Here is a 17,941-nt window from a genome sequence, read left to right as displayed (position 1 = left end):
AAAACAGCTACAGCCCTTTAGTCTGTCAAGCTCATTAAACTATTTGTGCGAGAGCTAGGTGTTGGTTTTATGCCAGCCAAGGGATAGAGCGAAGAGGATCTATACATTGCACTGCAAGGGACTGGTGGTCTAGCTAGTCCAGGATCTTGTCTCAACAGGGGTCTACACTAGATAGTCAAGGAGGAAGGTGCAAGAAATCTTACGCAAGGGTAATTCTGGAATACCATCTGCCCTGAGGGAGTTCCTTGAGTATCTGCTACCCTGCCCTCTAGTAGTTGGTTTATGTGCTGGGGGGGGGGGAAGAGGGGGTTAGAACAATCTCATTAGCCCACACCCATTTTTTTGAATCCTGAGAAGCTCTTGGCCTCAGCATCATGTGACCAGGAGTTCCACAGACTGCGGGGTGTAAGGAAATGCTTTCCCAACTCAGCTGTGATTTTTTTTTTCCCCAAAAAAGGAGGGGGAGGGGGTTTGGCAGCTAACAGAACCTTTCCTAACTAAGAGTCGAAGGGAGACGCTTGGAATTTGTGATCCAAAACACAAGGCCCCCGCGGCCACTGCTGGGTCCTGCCACCACAGAGCTTTATTAAAAAGACAAAAAAAAAGAGCCACCATCTGTTATGAAGGCAAACAGTAGAAAATAAAAACCCACAAGTAACAGCTTCCCTTGAGAAAGCCCAAGCAGGAAACCAGGGGCCTGAGGGGGTTGGTCCATTAGAGGAGGACATCCTGATGGGCCGCCCTGTAGAACGGCGCTTGGAAGCAGCAGGCCAGGGGGAATGGAGGATGGGAATGGGGGGAGCCTTTACTGGTTGTATATAGCAGCCTAAAGTGGAAGGTCCTCCTTGATCAGGACACGCAGAGGGCAGATCCTGAGAGACCCGGGTGGCATATCAGGCTTTGGGTTGCCCACGTAGAAATAGGGGAAAACCTCGCCACTGAACGGCTCATGGAAGGTGTAGATGTGGCTCTTCTGGTCGGCGTCATAGAAGGAGAGCTCGCCCTCGTCGCAGTCCAGTTCCACCCGGATCCGCTTGAGGTCCCGGACTGCCGTCTCCGACCTGGCCGAGTTGGAGGCCCGGCACATCTCGCAGTCGGCGCCCTGCAGGCGGTAGATGTACCAGAAGCCCGAGCGGGCGTCGTGGTGGAAGTTCCACCGGCAGCCGCCCCGCTCCTTGGCCACGCCCACGCGCCAGTTCGTGAGCCCGCCCAGGTCCACCTCCCACACGTGGGAGCCCTTGGAGAAGCCCCGGGAGCCCAGGATGCAGGGGGCCGAGGAGAAGCGCTCCGGGTTGTCCACCAGTAGCTGGTAGCTGCCGTTGGTGATGCTGGTGAGGTTGCTGGAGACAGAGAGCCAGCCTGCGGCGGAGTTGGGGTCAAAGCTGAAGGGAACTGAGAAAGGAGATTTGTCAGGAGCTGCCTTAGGAGCTACCGTCATGCGGGTGCCAGGCACAGCCCAGGGCAAACATCCCACCTGCCACCCTCCATCACCCAACCGCTCCCCCAGCCCACTGCTTGTGTCTGGGGAAAGCCCCAGTCCAGACTCATAACCCCCACCAACACACCTTCAAATCCCTCCTCAGAACAACCCTGGCTGAACGCCGGGTGGCATGTGGGTCACGCTGCTCCCAACTGGCTGAGCCCCACACACCTCCGATTGTCTGCACAACCCCATCTCTCCACTGGCTCCGGCTCGTCTTGAGGACCGTCAGCCCTTTGGGGCTGGGGCTCTCACTGGCTGGGCGTTTGTACAGCACCTAGCACGGCACCGCTGGGGGGCAGCCAGGCATTGCGGCAGGGGAAGTATTTGCCACACCTGCGCCCTGCAGGGAACGCTACCACCAAAGCACGGCGGATCTCCCCAGCACCGCTGCGCCTTGCTCCAGGCTACCCTAGGGAGGCAGAGCAGCAAGAGCCCCCTCTCCCAGCTGAGCCGGACAGCTGGAAGCGACACAGCCCAGCCACGCGGGGAGTCCGCCGCAGAGCTGAGAACGTGACCACAATCCCCAAGTCCCGGAGCACCACAGGCCATCTTCCCTCCCTCTTTCTGGCTCTAAACCCATGTCAGTGATAAGATTTCTAGGGCCTGTCCAAATGAGACCCTCCCGCCAGAGCTCAGTGGGTTTTTTCCTATTAAGTGTTTCAAAGGGCAACACAGTGTCCACTTTAATTCTATTTTAACTGTTTTTGGCATGGGAACACCTGTAATTTTTTAGGAACTGGACGAGCGTTGGGCCCTCCGCCCTGTAGGCCCCCCGGCTCGGCCTGCAGCGGCAGGCCATCGGCGCTGCTTAAGAGTTACCAGCAATGCCAACGTCGCCCGTGCAGAGTGACTTGCGATCACCCTCGGTCGTCTCTCAGGAAGGTTCCAGCCCGTGGCCGGTGTGATCAGGGCCTGGGAGGTCTCGTTCAAGTTCTGCCGTGATGGTGGGTGAACGTGGATCTGCACCCAGCTCAACGTTTCTTAGGCCGGGATCATCACCCTCCACGTCCCAGACAGCGTGGGGTGTCGGCACCCGACATGCATTGCCCAGGGGCCTCAGCCCAGGGTGCTCTTCCCAGCTGCAGAGGGCTCTCTACCCCGGTGTGACTCCTGGAGTCAGTGGGTTACATCCAGGATGAAGCTGGCCCATAGGGATTTTTACACGTTCTTATCAAGCCCCCCCAACGCCACCATCCCCGCTGCGACTCGACTCCAGCTGGCCCTGGCTGTTCTCCCCCTAGCCCAGACAATGTGATCCTACTGTGCTAACAGGAGCGGCTTCCCCTCTCTCCGCCCTGCTCCGCACTGATGGATCGAAGCCACCAGCTCGCTGCAGGGCGTGAATCAGCCAGACGGCCCCATCCCACACCTGGCGCTGTCCTGTGTGCAGTCGGGGGGGGGAAGACTCAGGGCAGGGGCCTTGCCCCTCACAGCCCAGATTCACCGTGACTAGCAGGCTCCTCACCTTGTTATCATGACAGCAGCGTGTATGCAGAGCGCAGAACCAGCCACGGATGGTTAACCCCTTATGCACCAAAGCCACAGGCGAGGACGGACCGGAGCTTGATGTTCTGGGCAAGGTCCCCCCGCCCCAGGCTCTCCCTGCACATCCCCAGCGAAGCCCCTGCTGCTGCACGCTAAGCCTGCAGATGAGCTCTGCCAATACGCCTCAGCCCCGAGCGGCAGCACCCCCTGGTGGAAACCCCTGACGTAACCATTTCATCTTCAGATGTAGCACCCCCAGCGAGCCTAGAGCGAAGCCCTGTATGCATGTGAAAGAAACACTGCCACAGAATCTCTATGGATAGAGGTTCCATGCTTGAATAATAAAGAGTCTAGCTGCAGGAATATACTACTGACACCCACGCAGGTGGTTGTGAAATGCTCAGGGAGATGAGAGAGGCTACAACAGAAAACCCAATAATAATGGGGGATTTCAACTATCCCCCTGTGGACTGGGTACAGGACACCTCAGGACAGGCTGCAAAGATAAAATTTCTACACTCTGTCAACGACTGCTTCCGGGAGCAGCTCGTCTGGGCAATCACAAGGGGAGAGGCAATTTTTGATTTAGTCCTAAGTGGCACAAAGGATCTGGTCCAAGACGTAAATATGGTTGCTCTCAGTGTGTGGCTCAGCTACCATGTAATTATATTTAAACAGCCTCGTGGGGTTGAAAATACCACAGAAGCATTTAACTTCCGAAAGGGGAACTACACCAAAATGACGAAGCGAGTGAAACAGGAATGAAAAGGCACAGCCACAAGAGTGAAATGCCTGCAAGCTGCAGGGAAACTTTTTTAAACCACCATAATAGAAGCTCAAACTATAAGTTACTGCAAAAAAAAAAAAAAAAAAAAAACCACCACCAACCAGAGGCCCAAAAAAATAAAAATGCCACCATGGCTAAACAGAGTAAAAAAAAGGAGATTAGAGGCAAAAAGGGATCCTTTAACAATTGGAAGTCAACTCCCAACTGAGGAAAATAGAAAGGAGCATAAACTCTGGCAGGTCAAGTGTAAAAGTACAATTAGACAGGCCAAAAAAAGAATGTGTCTTTTGCTAGTTCTCTTCAAACTAAACAGCAACAAAACCAAAAAGTTAAGTACATCAGAAGCAGGAAACTGCCAAACCACCAGTGGGGCCACTGAACGACTGAAATGCTAAAGGAGCACTCAAAGACGACAAGACCATTGCAGAGAAGCTAAATGAATTCTTTGCATTGGTCTTCACTGCAGAGGACGTGAGGGACATTCCCACACCCAGGCCGTTCTTTTTAGGTGACAGACCTGAGGAACTGTCCCAGGGGGACATGCTGGATACATTGTATACGAGAGGGCATGCCAAAACATGTTACAAAGTATCTGAGGGAGCACGTGTAGGGACAGTTAGCTTTTGAATGGAGAAGCAATTAAGATAGAGCCAGCACGTCTAAGAAGTGAGCATCAGAATGGAAGGTGTGAAGGGCAATTAGTTAAGTTAACTGGAAGCTGTTAAAGGAGATTGTTAAGGGTGGCAGGTAATTGAAGATACGTGACTGGTCTCAGGGATCTCGAAGGGTGGTGACTAAAATCTTTTTCTTCTTTTGTCTGTAACTTCTCTGTAACTTGTTCTCCAAAAAACTGTATAAATTAAAAGACACAAGCCCCACTCGGGGGGCTCACTTCTAAATGTATTAGCAGAGCAGCTTTGCTAATAAAACAGAGTGGTCTGATAAATTGTGAGTCTGAGTCAAACTTTGACAGTAATAAGTCACCAGGACCAGACGGTAGTCACCCAAGAGTTCTAAATTAACTCAGATATGAAACTGAAGAACTACTAACTGTGGTATTTAACCTACCACTTAAATCAGTCTGTGTTCGATAACTGGAGGGTAGCTAATGTAATGCCAATTTTTTAAAAAGGCTCCAGAGGTGATCCTGGCAATTACAGGCCAGTGATCACTAACTTTAGTTTCAGCCAATTTGCCTGGTACTGGACTAAAGAATAGAGTAGGTCATGCTGACACATGGATGAACACGATTTTTGGGGGGGAAGAGTCAACACTGCTTTTGTAAAGGGAAATCATGCCTCAGCAATCTATTAGAATGCTTTGTGTGTGTCAATAACAATAAACATGGGGACAAGGGGGATCCAGTGGATATAGTGTACTTGGACTTTCAGAAAGCCTTTGACAAGGTCCCTCACCAAAGGCTCTTCGCAAACCAAGCAGTCATGGGATAAGAGGGAAGATTCTCTCATGGATCAGTAGCTGGTTAAAAGATAAGGCACACACGGGAGGAATAAACAGTCAGTTTTGACAGGAGAGAGGGAAATAGTAGATTCCCCCTAGGATCTGTACTGGGACCACTGCTGTTCAACATATTCATAAACAATCTGGAAAAAGGGGTAAACAGTGAGATGGCAAAGTTTCCAGATGATACAAAACTACTCAGGATAGAAGTTGAGTCCAATGCTGACTGCGAAGTTTACAAAGGGATCTCACTAAACTGAGTGACTGGGCAACAAAAGAGCAGATGAAATGCAGTGTGGATAAAAGCAAAGTAATGCCCATTGGAAAACAATCCCAACTATACACACAAACTGATGGAGTGTAAATGAGCTGTTATCATTCAAGAAAGAGCTTGGAGTCATTGTGGAGAGTTCTCTGAAAACATCCTCTCAATACTCAGCAGCCATCAAAAAGGCGAACAGAATGTTAGGAACCATTCGGAAAGGGGCAGATAAGACGACTCATAATATCATGCTGCCCCTACGTAAAGCCACAGTATGCCTACCCCTTGAATACTGCGTGCAGATCTGGTTGCCCCATCTCAAAAAAAGATATATTAGAATTGGAAAAAGTACAGAAAAGGGCAACAAATAAGGAGATTATAAAGACTGGGACTGTTCAGCTTAGAAAAAGAGACGAATAAGGAGGGATATGAGAGAGGTCTATAAAATCATGACTGGTGCAGAGAAAGTGAATTAGGAAGTGTTATTTACTCCTTTCTCATAACACACAAGAACCAGGGGTCCCGCAACGAAATTAAGAGGCAGCAGGTTTAAAAGAAACAGAGGAAGTATTTCTTCACACAACGCATGGTCAACCTGTGAACTCCTTGCCAGGGGATGTTGTGAAGGCCAAAAATATAACTGGGTTCAAAAAAGAACTAAAGTTCCCATGGAGGATTGGTCCGTCAGTGGCTATTAGCCATGACGGTCAGGGGCACAAAGCCATGCTCTGGGTGTCCTAAGCCTCTAACTGCCAGAAACTGGGACTAGCCAAGAGGGGATGGATCACTAGGTAATTGTTCTCTTCCTTCCCTGTGAAGCACCTGGCACCAGCCACTGTCGGCAGACAGGATCCTGGGCTAGAGAGACCCTTGGTCTGATCCAGTATTGTCATTCTTAGGTGCTTGTGTGCGTCCCACTGCCCTCTAGCAGATACAATGGGGATCTGCGTGTGTGTAAGTCTGCAGACGGGGCTGCCCCTCTAGCGGATACAATGGGGATCTGCGTGTGTGTAAGTCTGCAGACGGGGCTGCCCCTCTAGCTCAAACGTTAGAGGGGAGAGTTGAAGCTTTCCTCTCCACCAGTTTACAATTCAGTTTAGCAGCATCTGGAGTCTGTTTATGCAGCATCTGTGGCTTCTACATGTAACCCACTGTTCAGGGTGCGTTATTCTCTGCAGATCGGGGACAGAGGAGGAATTGGTTATAGCTCCCAGCCAGCAGGTTTGGTCAGGCTCTTAGCTCCTGCATCATAAGACACAAACCAGCCTGGCTTACATGTGCCAGTGTAACAACCCCACAACCAGGTCGTCAGCAGGGTTTGAACCCACAGCCTTCAACGCCACAGGCCTCTAGCACCTGAGCTAAACGAGTAAGTCCATCAGCAGTAGTAGGCTGTTAGCCTCCACGTGGCCCAGCCCGAGTACCTTTGAAGGCATGCAAAGCTCCATGGTGCTCCCAGCCCTGAAGTCTGAGCAGCCCTGTGGCTCTAAGTTACCCGGTGCATTGGCCACCACCTGCCCGCCTCACTCACTGCCCAGTGTCCTCAGCGCCTTACCCACTGTAATGATGTCCAGCATCTTCTTCCACACGTCGTACTGCAGGGACCCCAGGAACTTGGGGACATCAACCAGCATCCCTGGTGGGATGGCTTCTGGCTCCTCTGCCGTGCAGGCAATTCTGGGGACATGCGGGAGAAGGTTACACGGAACCGGTTGGGAGAGGCCATGTTCTAGGGGGTTAATGCAAAGGATCGCTTAAGTCGGGGAGGGCATTCTGTACTGCCTGCAGGTGACGGTTACAGTCCAATGCCCCACCACTGAGGCCGGGCCAGGGATGGAGATCTCCAAGGCACTGCTGAGTCAGGACAGCACTCCATTCTCTGGGTCAGCCCAGCATGAGAATAGGGGGCACTGGGCTGAGGGAGGGGGTGTCTTTCAAACGGGGCTTTGAAACCAAATCCTCAGTGATTCCAGAGCACTTTCCCTGGCTAGATTCCAGCTTGGGTAGTTACAACCTGTCTGCAACTGCCCTTCATTCATTTGGAGATGGGACCCTTCATTTCCAGGCCTGAACGGCAGCCTAGGGTCATTCCCAGGGGAGGGAGGGAGCACAGCTGCAATTCCTGCCTCGGGTACTGGAGATTAGCCCTGGACCAGCCCTTCAGGGCCCAAGGTGGAGCTTGGGAGGGTGGGATTAGAATGGTTTCAACCCAGATTTCGCACCTCAAGCTCATCTTTACCACGTGCAACTTGTAAATTGCTCCGGGACCCACAGGACCGTGAGCTGCCTTGTCAGAGGTGCTTGGCACTGGCAGGAATTGCTGGTACTCTGCACCCTCGAAAACAAGGATCTCTCCGAAAGTACCACCTCTACCTATTTGCAGCAGCGGCCACATGTATCCCGCAGTGTTTTAATGTCCCCCGCGGGAAGGTTTCGATGTGGGGTCTGTGTCACGGACAAAGCCGTTTCACTCGGGATTGGCAACGCCGTGAGAATTGGCGTACGAGGGCCAGGTTTGATCCAATAAACCCCAGCTGCACATTCGGGATTTCAAATGCTCAGGAACCTACCTGCGCTTGCGGTTCTTGTGTTTCTGAAAGAGGAGAGAGACGTCGCACGTTAAACCTGCACGAGGCGCTTTTGTAACGATCAGAGGAATCCTAGAATACCAGGGTTGGAAGGGACCTCAGGAGGTCATCTAGTCCAACCCCCTGCTCAAAGCAGGACCAATCCACCAATTTTTGCCCCAGATCTCTAAATGACCCCCTCAAGGATTGAACTCACAACCCTGGGTTTAGCAGGCCAATGCTCAAACCACTGAGCTATCCCTCCCCACCCCAACGATGGTGGGCAGAACTGACAACGGTGGGCAGAAACGTGCCCTGGAGACCAGGCTCTTATGCACTGGAGCATCTGACTGCACAGTCTGGGGATGGCGGTGGGGGAGAGGGGGTTGCTATTCTCCTGCCCAGGACTGGGGCAACCCAAAGTGCAAAACCCCCACAACAAAACCACATGCTTCTGAGCAGGTTTCACAGAGAATTTACATTGAAAACGTGATTGTTTCGCCCAAACAGCCCGGAAGAGGTGCCGACTCACAACACAGGCAGGAGACAGGCAAGGTCTCCTTTCCCGCTTGCATCCCATTCCCTTCTAGTTATTCCCTCCCATCCCAGGCCCTTCTGTAGCACACTAAAGGCTCGTCTACACTTGAAACACTACAGCAGCGCAGCTGCGGCTTCAGTGTAGACACTCTGGGGTTCTCCCACTGACGTAGGTAATCCACCTCCCAGAGGCGGTAGCTAGGTCAATGGAAGAATTCTTCCGTCAGCTCAGCGCTGGCTACACAGGACTCAGGCTGGCTTACCTACGTCACTCGGGCGGTGGATTTTTCTCACTCCGAGCGACGAAGCTGGGTCGACCTCATTTTCTAGTGCAGACCCGCCCTAAGGGGTTTGCTTTCATCCCAAGCGATTACACCCTTCAAATACAGGGACAGAGCCTCAGCTGGTGTCAATCAGGGAAGCTCCACCTAGCTCAGAGTTTTTATGCCCCTCAGCTGAGCTGCATGTATCTAGCCCTGGGAACCCTCTCGCTCGCTGCAAGCCACGCCCACCCCCCCAGCCCTTGATCCTTTGTGGCTCTGGGCATCATGCGTCCAAACCCTCTCCGATGCACCAACATCCTTGGTGGGGCGGTTCTCGGAACGGATGCCAGCTACAAAGAGCCATATGGAGAGGACCCACCACTCCTTACCCAAAATTGCAACAGTCGTTTTTCGCTGCCACTTCACATCAGAGCTAGGTCCAGAGGTGAAAGTAAGCTGGTAGGCCCCGGTACAGCATACCAGCAAGAGCCGGTGCACCGTATTGGGGCAGCCCGGCTTCCCCAGGCAGGGCCGCCCAGAGGATTCAGGGGGCCTGGGGTCTTCGGCGGCAGGGGTCCTTCTGCTCCGGGTCTTCGGAGCACTTCGCTGAAGACATGGAGTGGAAGGACCCCCGCCGCCGAATTGCCGCCGAAGACCTGGAGCGGAAGGAGCGGTGGCGGGTCCTTCACTCCGGGTGTACAGCCGAAAACTCCCGTGGGGGCCCCTGCGGGGCCCGGGGCAAACTGCCCCATTTGCTCCCCACTCTGGGCGGCCCTGTCCCCAGGGGGCAATTTAAAGAGCCTGGGGCTCCCAGCAATGGCTGGAGCCCCAGGCCCTTTAAATTGCCTCCAGAGTCCCACTGCTGGAGCCCTGGGGTAGCGGCGGTGGGGCTCCGGCAGCTATTTAAAGGGCCCAGGGCTCCCCTGCTTCTACCGTCCCGGCCCTTTAAATAGCTGCCGGAGCCCCACCGCCGCTACCCCAGGGTTCCGGGGGCTGTTTAAAGGGCCGGGGCGGTAGAAGTAGGGGAGCCGCAGGTCCTTTAAATAGCCCCCAGAGCCCTGGGGTAGCAGGGGCTCCGGGGGCTATTTAAAGGGCCAGGGCTCCAGCTGCCTCTGCCGCCCCGGTCCTTTAAATAGCCGCTGGAGACCTGCCGCTTCCCCAGAGCTCCGGCAGCTAATTAAAGGATGGGGGCAGTAGAAGCAGGGGAGCCCCAGGCCCTTTAAATAGCCCCCGGAGCCCCGGCTGCTGCCGCTACCCTGGTGGGGGAGGGGGGAAGGAGGGGGGCACTTACCTTACAGGGTGGGCTGGGGCTGGCTCTGATCCCCTTCTGCCCTAGGCCCCGCCCCTTCCGGGGGGCCAAAGCTGGCCCCAGCGTACCGGTAAGTCACTCGACTTACTTTCACCCCTGGCTGGGTCTCATGCCCTGCCCCCACCCTGTTAAGCACCATTTCAGATTATTGTTTCCAGTCAAATTGCAGTTTAGGTCCTGCCTTGGTCTCTAGATCCTCTCTGTTATTTCTCAGGGGGGTAAAGGCTCCCACACAGAGGCCCCCAGCGGCTCTGGAAACCAGTGGTTATTTGGTCCCAGGAGAGGCAGGCGGCTGCACTGGCTATAGCCGAAGACTAACGACGACCATGTGTTAACAACTGTACTGCAGATCATTTGAGCAGAAACCTGGTGGAGCTTTGACAGTGGGCGGAGCTAGGATGTACTTTGACCACTCCCCCTCCCCGCAACTCCCCCATATGACTCGGGGGGGCCCCCAAGGTGAGCACTGCAGGCATAGGGAGGAGGGCAGGAGGGTGGCATTACCCTGAGGAAGGAGACGTCGTCCTCCGTCAGGTCAGCCTGCAGCTGGTTGACCTCGTGCAGCAGAGCATCGCTGTCCTCTGACAGCTTCTTGATCTTGCCCTCGATCAGGCCCCGCTTGTGCCGGGCCTCCTCGTGCAGCTCTGACAGCAGGGCCTTCTCCTCGCCCCGCAGGAACTCGTGCAGCTTCTCAAACTCCTTCCTGATCTGATCCTCCAGCCTGGCGACCTCCACCTGCCCGGCGGGAGGAAGAGCAGGACCATAGCAGCGACCTGACTTAGACCCGGCCCTTTCCACCCCCACGGGGTCGCTGCACCCAACAGCCGCCCTCAGGTCAGCAGGCCCCCACTCTAGGGCAGGAAGGGAAGAATGTTATTTGTATGGCACTGGCACCTAGCTAGGATGCTGCACAAACATGTAGCTGGAGGGCCCCTGCCCCAAGGAGTTTACAATCGAAAAAGACTGACCAGAGTTTTCCTAATGACTTTTTCATTAGAAAGAGTCCGTTCTGTCCAAATCTTGGTGGTACTCAAACCGTCCGAGGCTGAAGAATCTTTTGATTTTTCAACACAAAAAAAAAATGAAAGCAAAAAATGAGAGTTTTGTGTTTCCCAGGTGGAAAACACTTTGGGTTTCGGGCCCCCTGGAAAAATTGAAAAGGGAGGGGGAGAGCTGAAAACCCAAACAGGGGGAAGGGAGTTCAAAGCCCAAATCAAAACGTTTCAATTCAAAATGAAAATGTATCTTTTTCCATCCAAAAATTGATGTTTTTTCTGGGGGGGGATGGGAGTGGGGAGAGAGAAGAAGGATTTTTGACCAGCTCTGCTAAACAGGGCACAGGGCAGGAGCCCCATTGGGCTGATGGGGAATGGACGCAGAAGTGGTGAAATGACTTGCCTGAAGTCCCACAGAGTCTGACAGAGCCAGCAGCTGAACCCAGATCCTGAGCCCCACTCCCCGACCCCCAGTCCCCTGGGCATGCCTTCGCTCCCACAGGGAATCCCTCGGAGGACTGCCACATTATAGCTTATTCCTTTGGACACCAGCAGAAGCCCACCGGCTGCCATCAGCCGGAAGAGCCATTGGCCCTTGGGTTTCCCAGCAGTGGGCCAGAGCTCTAGAGACCGGCCAGCATTTCCCACCCAGTGACAGCTTCCTGTCGGAAAGCAGCCTCCGTGACCGCTCAGTCCATTTCAGAGTCAAGGTGGGCTCTGGGGTAGGGGAAGCCACAGACCTCCGCTGGGCTTGCAATAGTTAAACCAGCCACACCTGTGGCCACCCGGCCAATCACCGTTCCCAGGGCTTAAGCGTGCTGGAGAATGATGAGCCACATGGACTGAGTGCCCCGCAACCCCCCCCATACACTCCCCACTCACCTCAGCTCCCCCAGAGCTCTCACAGCAACAACTGCTCTCGCCTTGCCGATGTCACCCCCAGGAGAGTTTGCTTTTTTCTCCCCAGGTCACCAAACCTGGTCCACAGGCCTCCCACTGCCCAGGACCCTCAGAGGACAAGGCCAGGGCGAGCCCTCCCCAGCCCGGGGCATCCCACAAGCAGGCGGTTCTCCAAGGCACAGCGGACAGCTGGAGGCCTCTCTGCCATTGCAAAGGAATGGGAAGCAGGTGCCCGGCTCCCGTTTGTGCCTTTGGGAATCTCTCCGCCTCCCTACACTGTCCATTGGGGGGGTTTCAGGCATCTTCACCAGGGGCCTCTGGTACGTTCCCAAAGATCTCTGCGGACTTGCCCGTGCTTGTCGCGAAGAGACTAAGAAGGGCAAAGCCCAGGGCTCCCAGCTGCTTGCTGGGCTGCGGCAGGTGTAGAAAGGTACATGTGCGGTGCACCCCACGTTACTCCAGCCCCCACCCTCCCAATCCCCAGTCCTGACCCCTAGGCACACAACCAACAGGGGCGGATTCTCCCTCCTGCGACCGCAGCCTGTCTCCCCACAACACTCCTGCCGTTACGTGGGATTGCTGGCACGGATAGGGGCAGCGTTCCACCCCAGAGGTGGCTGCATTTCTGCCATGGGAGTGTGATCCACTAGGTACGGTTTGCAAAAGGCCTTTGGATCCTGTGGGACAGAAGGTGCCATTGAGAGAAGTTTTCAAACAAGGCCCAGCCTCCGGCACTGGTCACACAGGGAGAATAGGGGGCCCTGGGCTGTGACACCAACTCAGTAACTCATGGCTCAACTCAGCCCCCCCGGTAGCAGAGAGAAAGACTCAGCAGCCAATTCCCTGTGGGTTGGGCCCCACAAACAATAAGGCCAGCTGCAGGTTTGCTATCGGCTAAACCCCCGCCCCCCTTTGCAATCAGCTAAGACCCCCTCCCCCTTGCAGCTCCTGTAGGACTAATCTCTTGGCTTTAAGATTAAACTCCATAAGTTTATGGAGGAGATGGTATGATGGAATAACATGATTTTGGTAGGTTTCAGAGTAGCAGCCGTGTTAGTCTGTAATCGCAGAAAGAAAAGGAGGACTTATGGCACCTTAGAGACTAACCAATTTATTTGAGCATGAGCTTTCATGAGCTACAGCTCACTTCATCGGATGTATTCAGTGGTGGGGAAAAAAATAATGAATGAATGAATGCATCCGATGAAGTGAGCTGTAGCTCACGAAAGCCTATGCTCAAATAAATTGGTTAGTCTCTAAGGTGCCACAAGTCCTCCTTTTCTTTCTATGATTTTGGTAATTAATTGATCTTTAAATATTCATGGTAAATAGGCCTAATGGCCTGTGATGGGATGTTAGATGGGGTGGGATCTGAGTTACTCAGGAAAGAATTTTCTCTAGTATCTGGCTGGTGACTCTTGCCCATATGCTAAGGGTTCAGCTGATCGCCATATTTGGGGTCAGGAAGGAATTTTCCTCCTGGGCAGACTGGAAGAGGCCCTGAGGTTTTTCGCCTTCCTCTGTAGCATGGGGCACGGGTCACTTGCTGGAGGATTCTCTGCTCCTTGAAGTCTTTAAACCACGATTTGAGGACTTCAATAGCTCAGACATAGGTGAGAGGTTTAAACGCATGAGTGGGTGGGTGAGATTCTGTGGCCTGCAGTGTGCAGGATGTTGGACTAGATGATCATAATGGTCCCTTCTGACCTTAGTATCTATGAAAAAAACCTATGACTATCTCCCCAGCTGTCCGGTTAGGGATGGTGTAATCTACCAACCCACTTCAACCTGGTGGTTTACCTGGTTGTGCTTGGAGATGGACTCATACGACCGCCGGACTGTCCCGAAATCCCTCACCTTGTCCCGCAGGGAGTTCTCCATGTTCCTCCATTTGGCCTGCAGGAAGGAGATGTTCCTTATAGAACACGTTCCTCGATAGGGTGACCAGATGTGCCAATAAAATCGGGACTGTCCCGATATTTAACCCTTTGTCCCGCATCCCGATCGATGGACGATCAGGACGCCATTTGTCCTGATATTCAGGTAAGGAGGAGAGCGGGAAGGAGGCACCGACTCCGTGGGTGCTCCAGGGCTGGAGCACCCACAGGGGGAAAATGCAGCCAAGCTCCTCCGTCCTCACCTTATTCTTCCCCCCTCTCTCCAGCGCACCGCGTCCCCGCTCCTCCCAGTGCTTCCCGCCACCTAACAGCTATTTGGAGGCACTTTGGACTTTCCAGAAGGGAGGGGGAGGAATGGGAAGGCGGCGGGGCCGGGGCGGGGACTTGGGGGAAGGGGGCGGGCGAGCACCCACCTGGCAGAGGGGAACTCGGTGCCATAGGGGCAAGTGGCATGTGAAGAGGCGAGTGGCAGGGTGAAAAGGCGGGCGGGCGAGCAAGCAGCGGGCAGGGTGAAAAGGTGACTGGCAGGTGAGGGGGGGTGAAGAGGCCAGCGGTGGGTGGGGAACTGAGGACACAGCAAGCCAGCGGCGGGCCGGAGGATGAGGAAGGGCGCAGGGTAGGGGCCGAGCGGGGAGGGGGCAGGACCTGGGGCAGAGCCTGGGAGTGTCCCTCCCCGATATTTCACTGTTGTGATCTGGTCACCCTATTCCTCAATGGCAGCCCTTTGTCAGGGACCCCTTTTATTTTTATACATATACATGTGTGTGTGTGTATAAAGACATATACACACACACACTCTCTCTCGCTCCCCCCACCCCATGTGAAATCACACCAGCTCATTAAGAGTGTTCCCTCTTGTTTTTCCCATCCATGTGCGGAATGGATTTTGTCATGTGCACCAATATGGAGCTGATGGGTGACATGTGGCAGGGGTGGGGCTGAGGGGATCGGCGTGTGGTGGGGCTCAGGGCTGGGTCAGAGGGTTGGGGTGCAGGGGGGGTGAGGACTCCGTCTGGGGGTGCGGGCTCTGGGGTAGGGCCAAGGATGAGGGGCTCAGGGCTGGGGGCGAAGGCTCTAGGATGGGGCTAGGGATGAGGGGTTTGGGGTGCAGGCTACCCCAGGGCTACAGCAGGGAGAAAGGACTCCCCCCCAGGTCTCTCCCCCCCAGCAGCACTTGGGCTGGGGTGAAGAGGCACCTCTCCTCGGGGCTGGGTTGGGGCCGGCAGGGAAAGGCATCTCTCCCTGCCACAGCCCTGAGCACCTTCGTGGGGGGGGAGAGAGGTGGTGGTGGGGTCCTGTCTCCCGGCTAGCTCATTAATAATAACAACGAGTTGCATTTCGCTAGCCCTTTCCCTCTGGGGACCTCCAAGCACCTAACAAACATCAATCTAGCCTCACAACACTCAGGAATCTACACTGAAGCAGGAGAGTTTAGAAGACAACCCCCAAGACACTGCCCCGGGGGCAGGTGAGCCAGTGAATGCCTCTTGCAGGGTTTTCTGCACCTTCCTCCAAAGCATCTGGTCCTGGCCACCGTCCAAGACAGGACCCTGGGCTAGAGGAGCCCTGGGCCTGATCCTGTCTGGCAATCCCCATGTTCCCCATGCTGATTCTCCCCGTTTTACAGACAGGAAGCGTCCAGCAAGAGGGTCAGTGACTCATGCCCGCTCACAGCACGGCTGGGATGAGAGCGCAGGAGGCCTGACTGCCTGGGCTGCGTCTCAACCACTAGGCCATACTACCCTCCCTGTGCACTGTCAGTGGGAGTTATAAACAGATTTCAGAGCCTGCTCCAAGGGCTGCTGCAGCGTTTGAATTAAGGCGCGGCCCCCTCCCGGGTGACTCACTCGGCCAGTGACGACAGCAGCTCCAATTTCCCTTTTCCGGCTGGAAGAGCAAAACTGCCGCCTGGAGATCGGCCCTGCTCTCTGCTCCCTGGCTCGTGAGTGGGGAGAGGCCCCAGAGCATCGCTGCTCTGCCACCGTCTCTCGTCCTCCCCCCGTACCAGTGCTAAGCAAACGTCACTGCCCTTGCCCCTTGCCCCGTGGTGTATCCCGCTCTCCAGGCCTGGGGCCGTGGCAGGATCATTGCTGGAGAAGGGGCCATTCCCCGTCCAAGGTCACGAACTGTCTCCAGGCTGGGGAGAGTGGGGGCCGGCCCAGAGCTCTCTCCAGCGCCTGCCATGCTGCTAACAAGGCAAGCGACAGCCCTGGGTGTCCTGCCTGTGGGCACTGGGCGGGCGAGCACATGGCACACCAGCTTTCTTAACACACCCCAGCAACTGGGCCATGCGGAGAGGAGAGGAGCTGGCAGAGCAGCGAAGCAGCACCCTTACAGCCAGGGTACCTTGGAAGCAGTCAGAGGAAGAGCAGAGGCCTGGTGCCTTTCACTCAGGACCCCCGCAACACACAGTCACCCTACAGCTGGCTTCCTGCTTACAGCCGCACCTACTTCCTGCTATTTCCTAAGGGGAGCGCCATCAAAATCCCAGTCCCAGGGCCTCAGGCAGTTCGCATGTCAGGAGCGGCTGCACATACATGTCATTCTGCAAGGGGGGAAAGCTCTGCGTACCCCCCCCATCTGAGGCCCACCTCCCCGCAGCAAAATTCCCCTCCCTCCGGGCGATCCAAGGCGCAGTCCACTCCCAGCGTGGACATGCCACTGGGCGCACCCCCGTATCCCAGCCATGCACGTCCCTGTATCCAACGCACAACCGGGCACATGCCACGGGTGTGCCCCCACGCCACGGGGTACCCACCGAGGGCAAATCTCGGGTCCTCATGCCAGCACAGGGTCGTCGTGCACGCCCGGGGGTCCACGCCGCCCGGCACGCGTCCCCATGCGCGCACCCTCCCCGCCACCGCCCTCGCACGTGTCTCCCTTGCCCGGCCGGGCCCCCGGCTCGCTGAGGGCACGTCCCGCCCCGGGGCCACTCACCCTGTAGTCCTTGGCCATCTCCGCCACCGGCCGCACCCTGTGGCCCGCGTGCTGCTTGGCGCCCTGGCACAAGGCGCACACCAGCTCCTTGTCCTCCTGGCAGAAGAGCTTGGCCTCCTGGCCGTGCAGGGCGCACAGGGCAGGGCCCCCCGGGGCGCCCCGCCGGCTCTCCTCCCGCAGGAGCATCTCCACCAGGTTGTTGAGCGTGTGGTTGACCCGCAGGTCGCCCAGGGCGGACAGCTCCTTGCACACGGGGCAGGCGTGGCGGGGCTGGTGCTCCCAGGAGCGGCTCACGCAGGCCCGGCAGAAGTTGTGGCCGCAGCCCAGGGTCACGGCCTCTCGGAAGGGGTCGTAGCAGATGGGGCAGAGCAGCTCCTCTTTGAAGCTGGGCGGGGAGGCGGCCGAAGCCGCGCCGGTGTCCATGGCCCTGCAGGGGGCGGAAAAGGGAGTCAAACCGGCGCAGAGGGAGAAACACCCCGACTGGGAAAAACCCGCCGCTGCTGCGATCCCGGCCGCTGACTCAGGGCGGGAGGAAGCCGGGAGCAGCCCCAGCCGGCGGGGCGGGGTGACGCGGCGTCAGGCCAGTGGGGGGAGCCGCCGCCGCAGCGGTGGGCGCGGCCGGGAAGGGGCCTCTTGCTCCCGCCGCGGGGTGGGTGCACGGAGGGGATCGGGCTGTCTCCGCCCCGGGCTCGCTCCCTCCTGCCAGCAGGGGAGGCCCCGGGAAGACCCGCCGCCGCGTAACGCCCCCCAGCCGCCGCATCGCAGGCGCCCGCCCCGGCTGCTGCTGCTGGGTTTTACCTGGGCTCGGAGCCGGCGGCGGCGGCGGGGCCCCGGGCCGGGAGGCACCGTTTGCAGCCACCCCGGGCTCGGCGCTGCCGGCGGGAGTCTCCGGGCATCGCTGGGGCGATCGGGCCCCGGGAGAGAGGAGCTGCCGCAGCCGGGTCTTTCCTTTTATGTCCCTGGGCTCGGCGGGCTGGAGCCGGGCTCCACCCCCGGCCGGCCCCTGCGGGGCTAGGGAGCGGCTCCGGCAGCCCACGCCGGGGTGCGGGGTGCGGCC

At 56.3% G+C, this 17,941-nt stretch overlaps 1 protein-coding gene across 2 annotated transcripts; it reads right to left on the bottom strand.

Moving 5' to 3' along the window:
* Positions 1-565: 565 nt before the first annotated feature.
* On the bottom strand, positions 566-17,927 carry TRIM35 (tripartite motif containing 35). 2 transcript variants are annotated; one of them, XM_084624757.1, is made up of 7 exons: positions 17,683-17,925; positions 16,885-17,311; positions 13,850-13,945; positions 10,659-10,889; positions 8,049-8,071; positions 7,034-7,155; positions 566-1,392 (listed from the first exon to the last, which is right to left on the bottom strand). In XM_084624757.1, the coding sequence occupies exons 1-7, from the start codon at positions 17,778-17,780 to the stop codon at positions 827-829; spliced, it is 1,563 nt and encodes a 520-aa protein (XP_084480883.1). In that variant the 5' UTR covers positions 17,781-17,925; the 3' UTR covers positions 566-826. The 2 variants fall into 2 exon arrangements, with proteins under 2 accessions (XP_084480883.1, XP_084480884.1); XM_084624758.1 differs by lacking the exon at positions 13,850-13,945 and having other exon boundaries at positions 17,683-17,927.
* Positions 17,928-17,941: the final 14 nt, after the last annotated feature.

This window comes from Lepidochelys olivacea (genome assembly GCF_965140295.1).
Source record: "Lepidochelys olivacea isolate rLepOli2 genome assembly, chromosome: 3".
NCBI classification, from domain to species: domain Eukaryota; kingdom Metazoa; phylum Chordata; order Testudines; family Cheloniidae; genus Lepidochelys; species Lepidochelys olivacea.
The sequence above is the reverse complement of the archived record's forward strand: the minus strand, read 5'-3'. Positions and strand labels throughout refer to the sequence as shown.

Excerpts from the sequence above, each read along its gene's own strand:
- TRIM35 (XM_084624757.1), bottom strand. The coding sequence starts at position 17,780 with ATGCCCGGAGACTCCCGCCGGCAGCGCCGAGCCCGGGGTGGCTGCAAA. Across the intron at positions 10,890-13,849 it reads CCATCTCCAAGCACAACCAG|GTGGAGGTCGCCAGGCTGGA; the intron begins GTAAACCACCAG and ends CCCGCCGGGCAG. Across the intron at positions 8,072-10,658 it reads ACGACGTCTCCTTCCTCAGG|AAACACAAGAACCGCAAGCG; the intron begins GTAATGCCACCC and ends CTCCTCTTTCAG.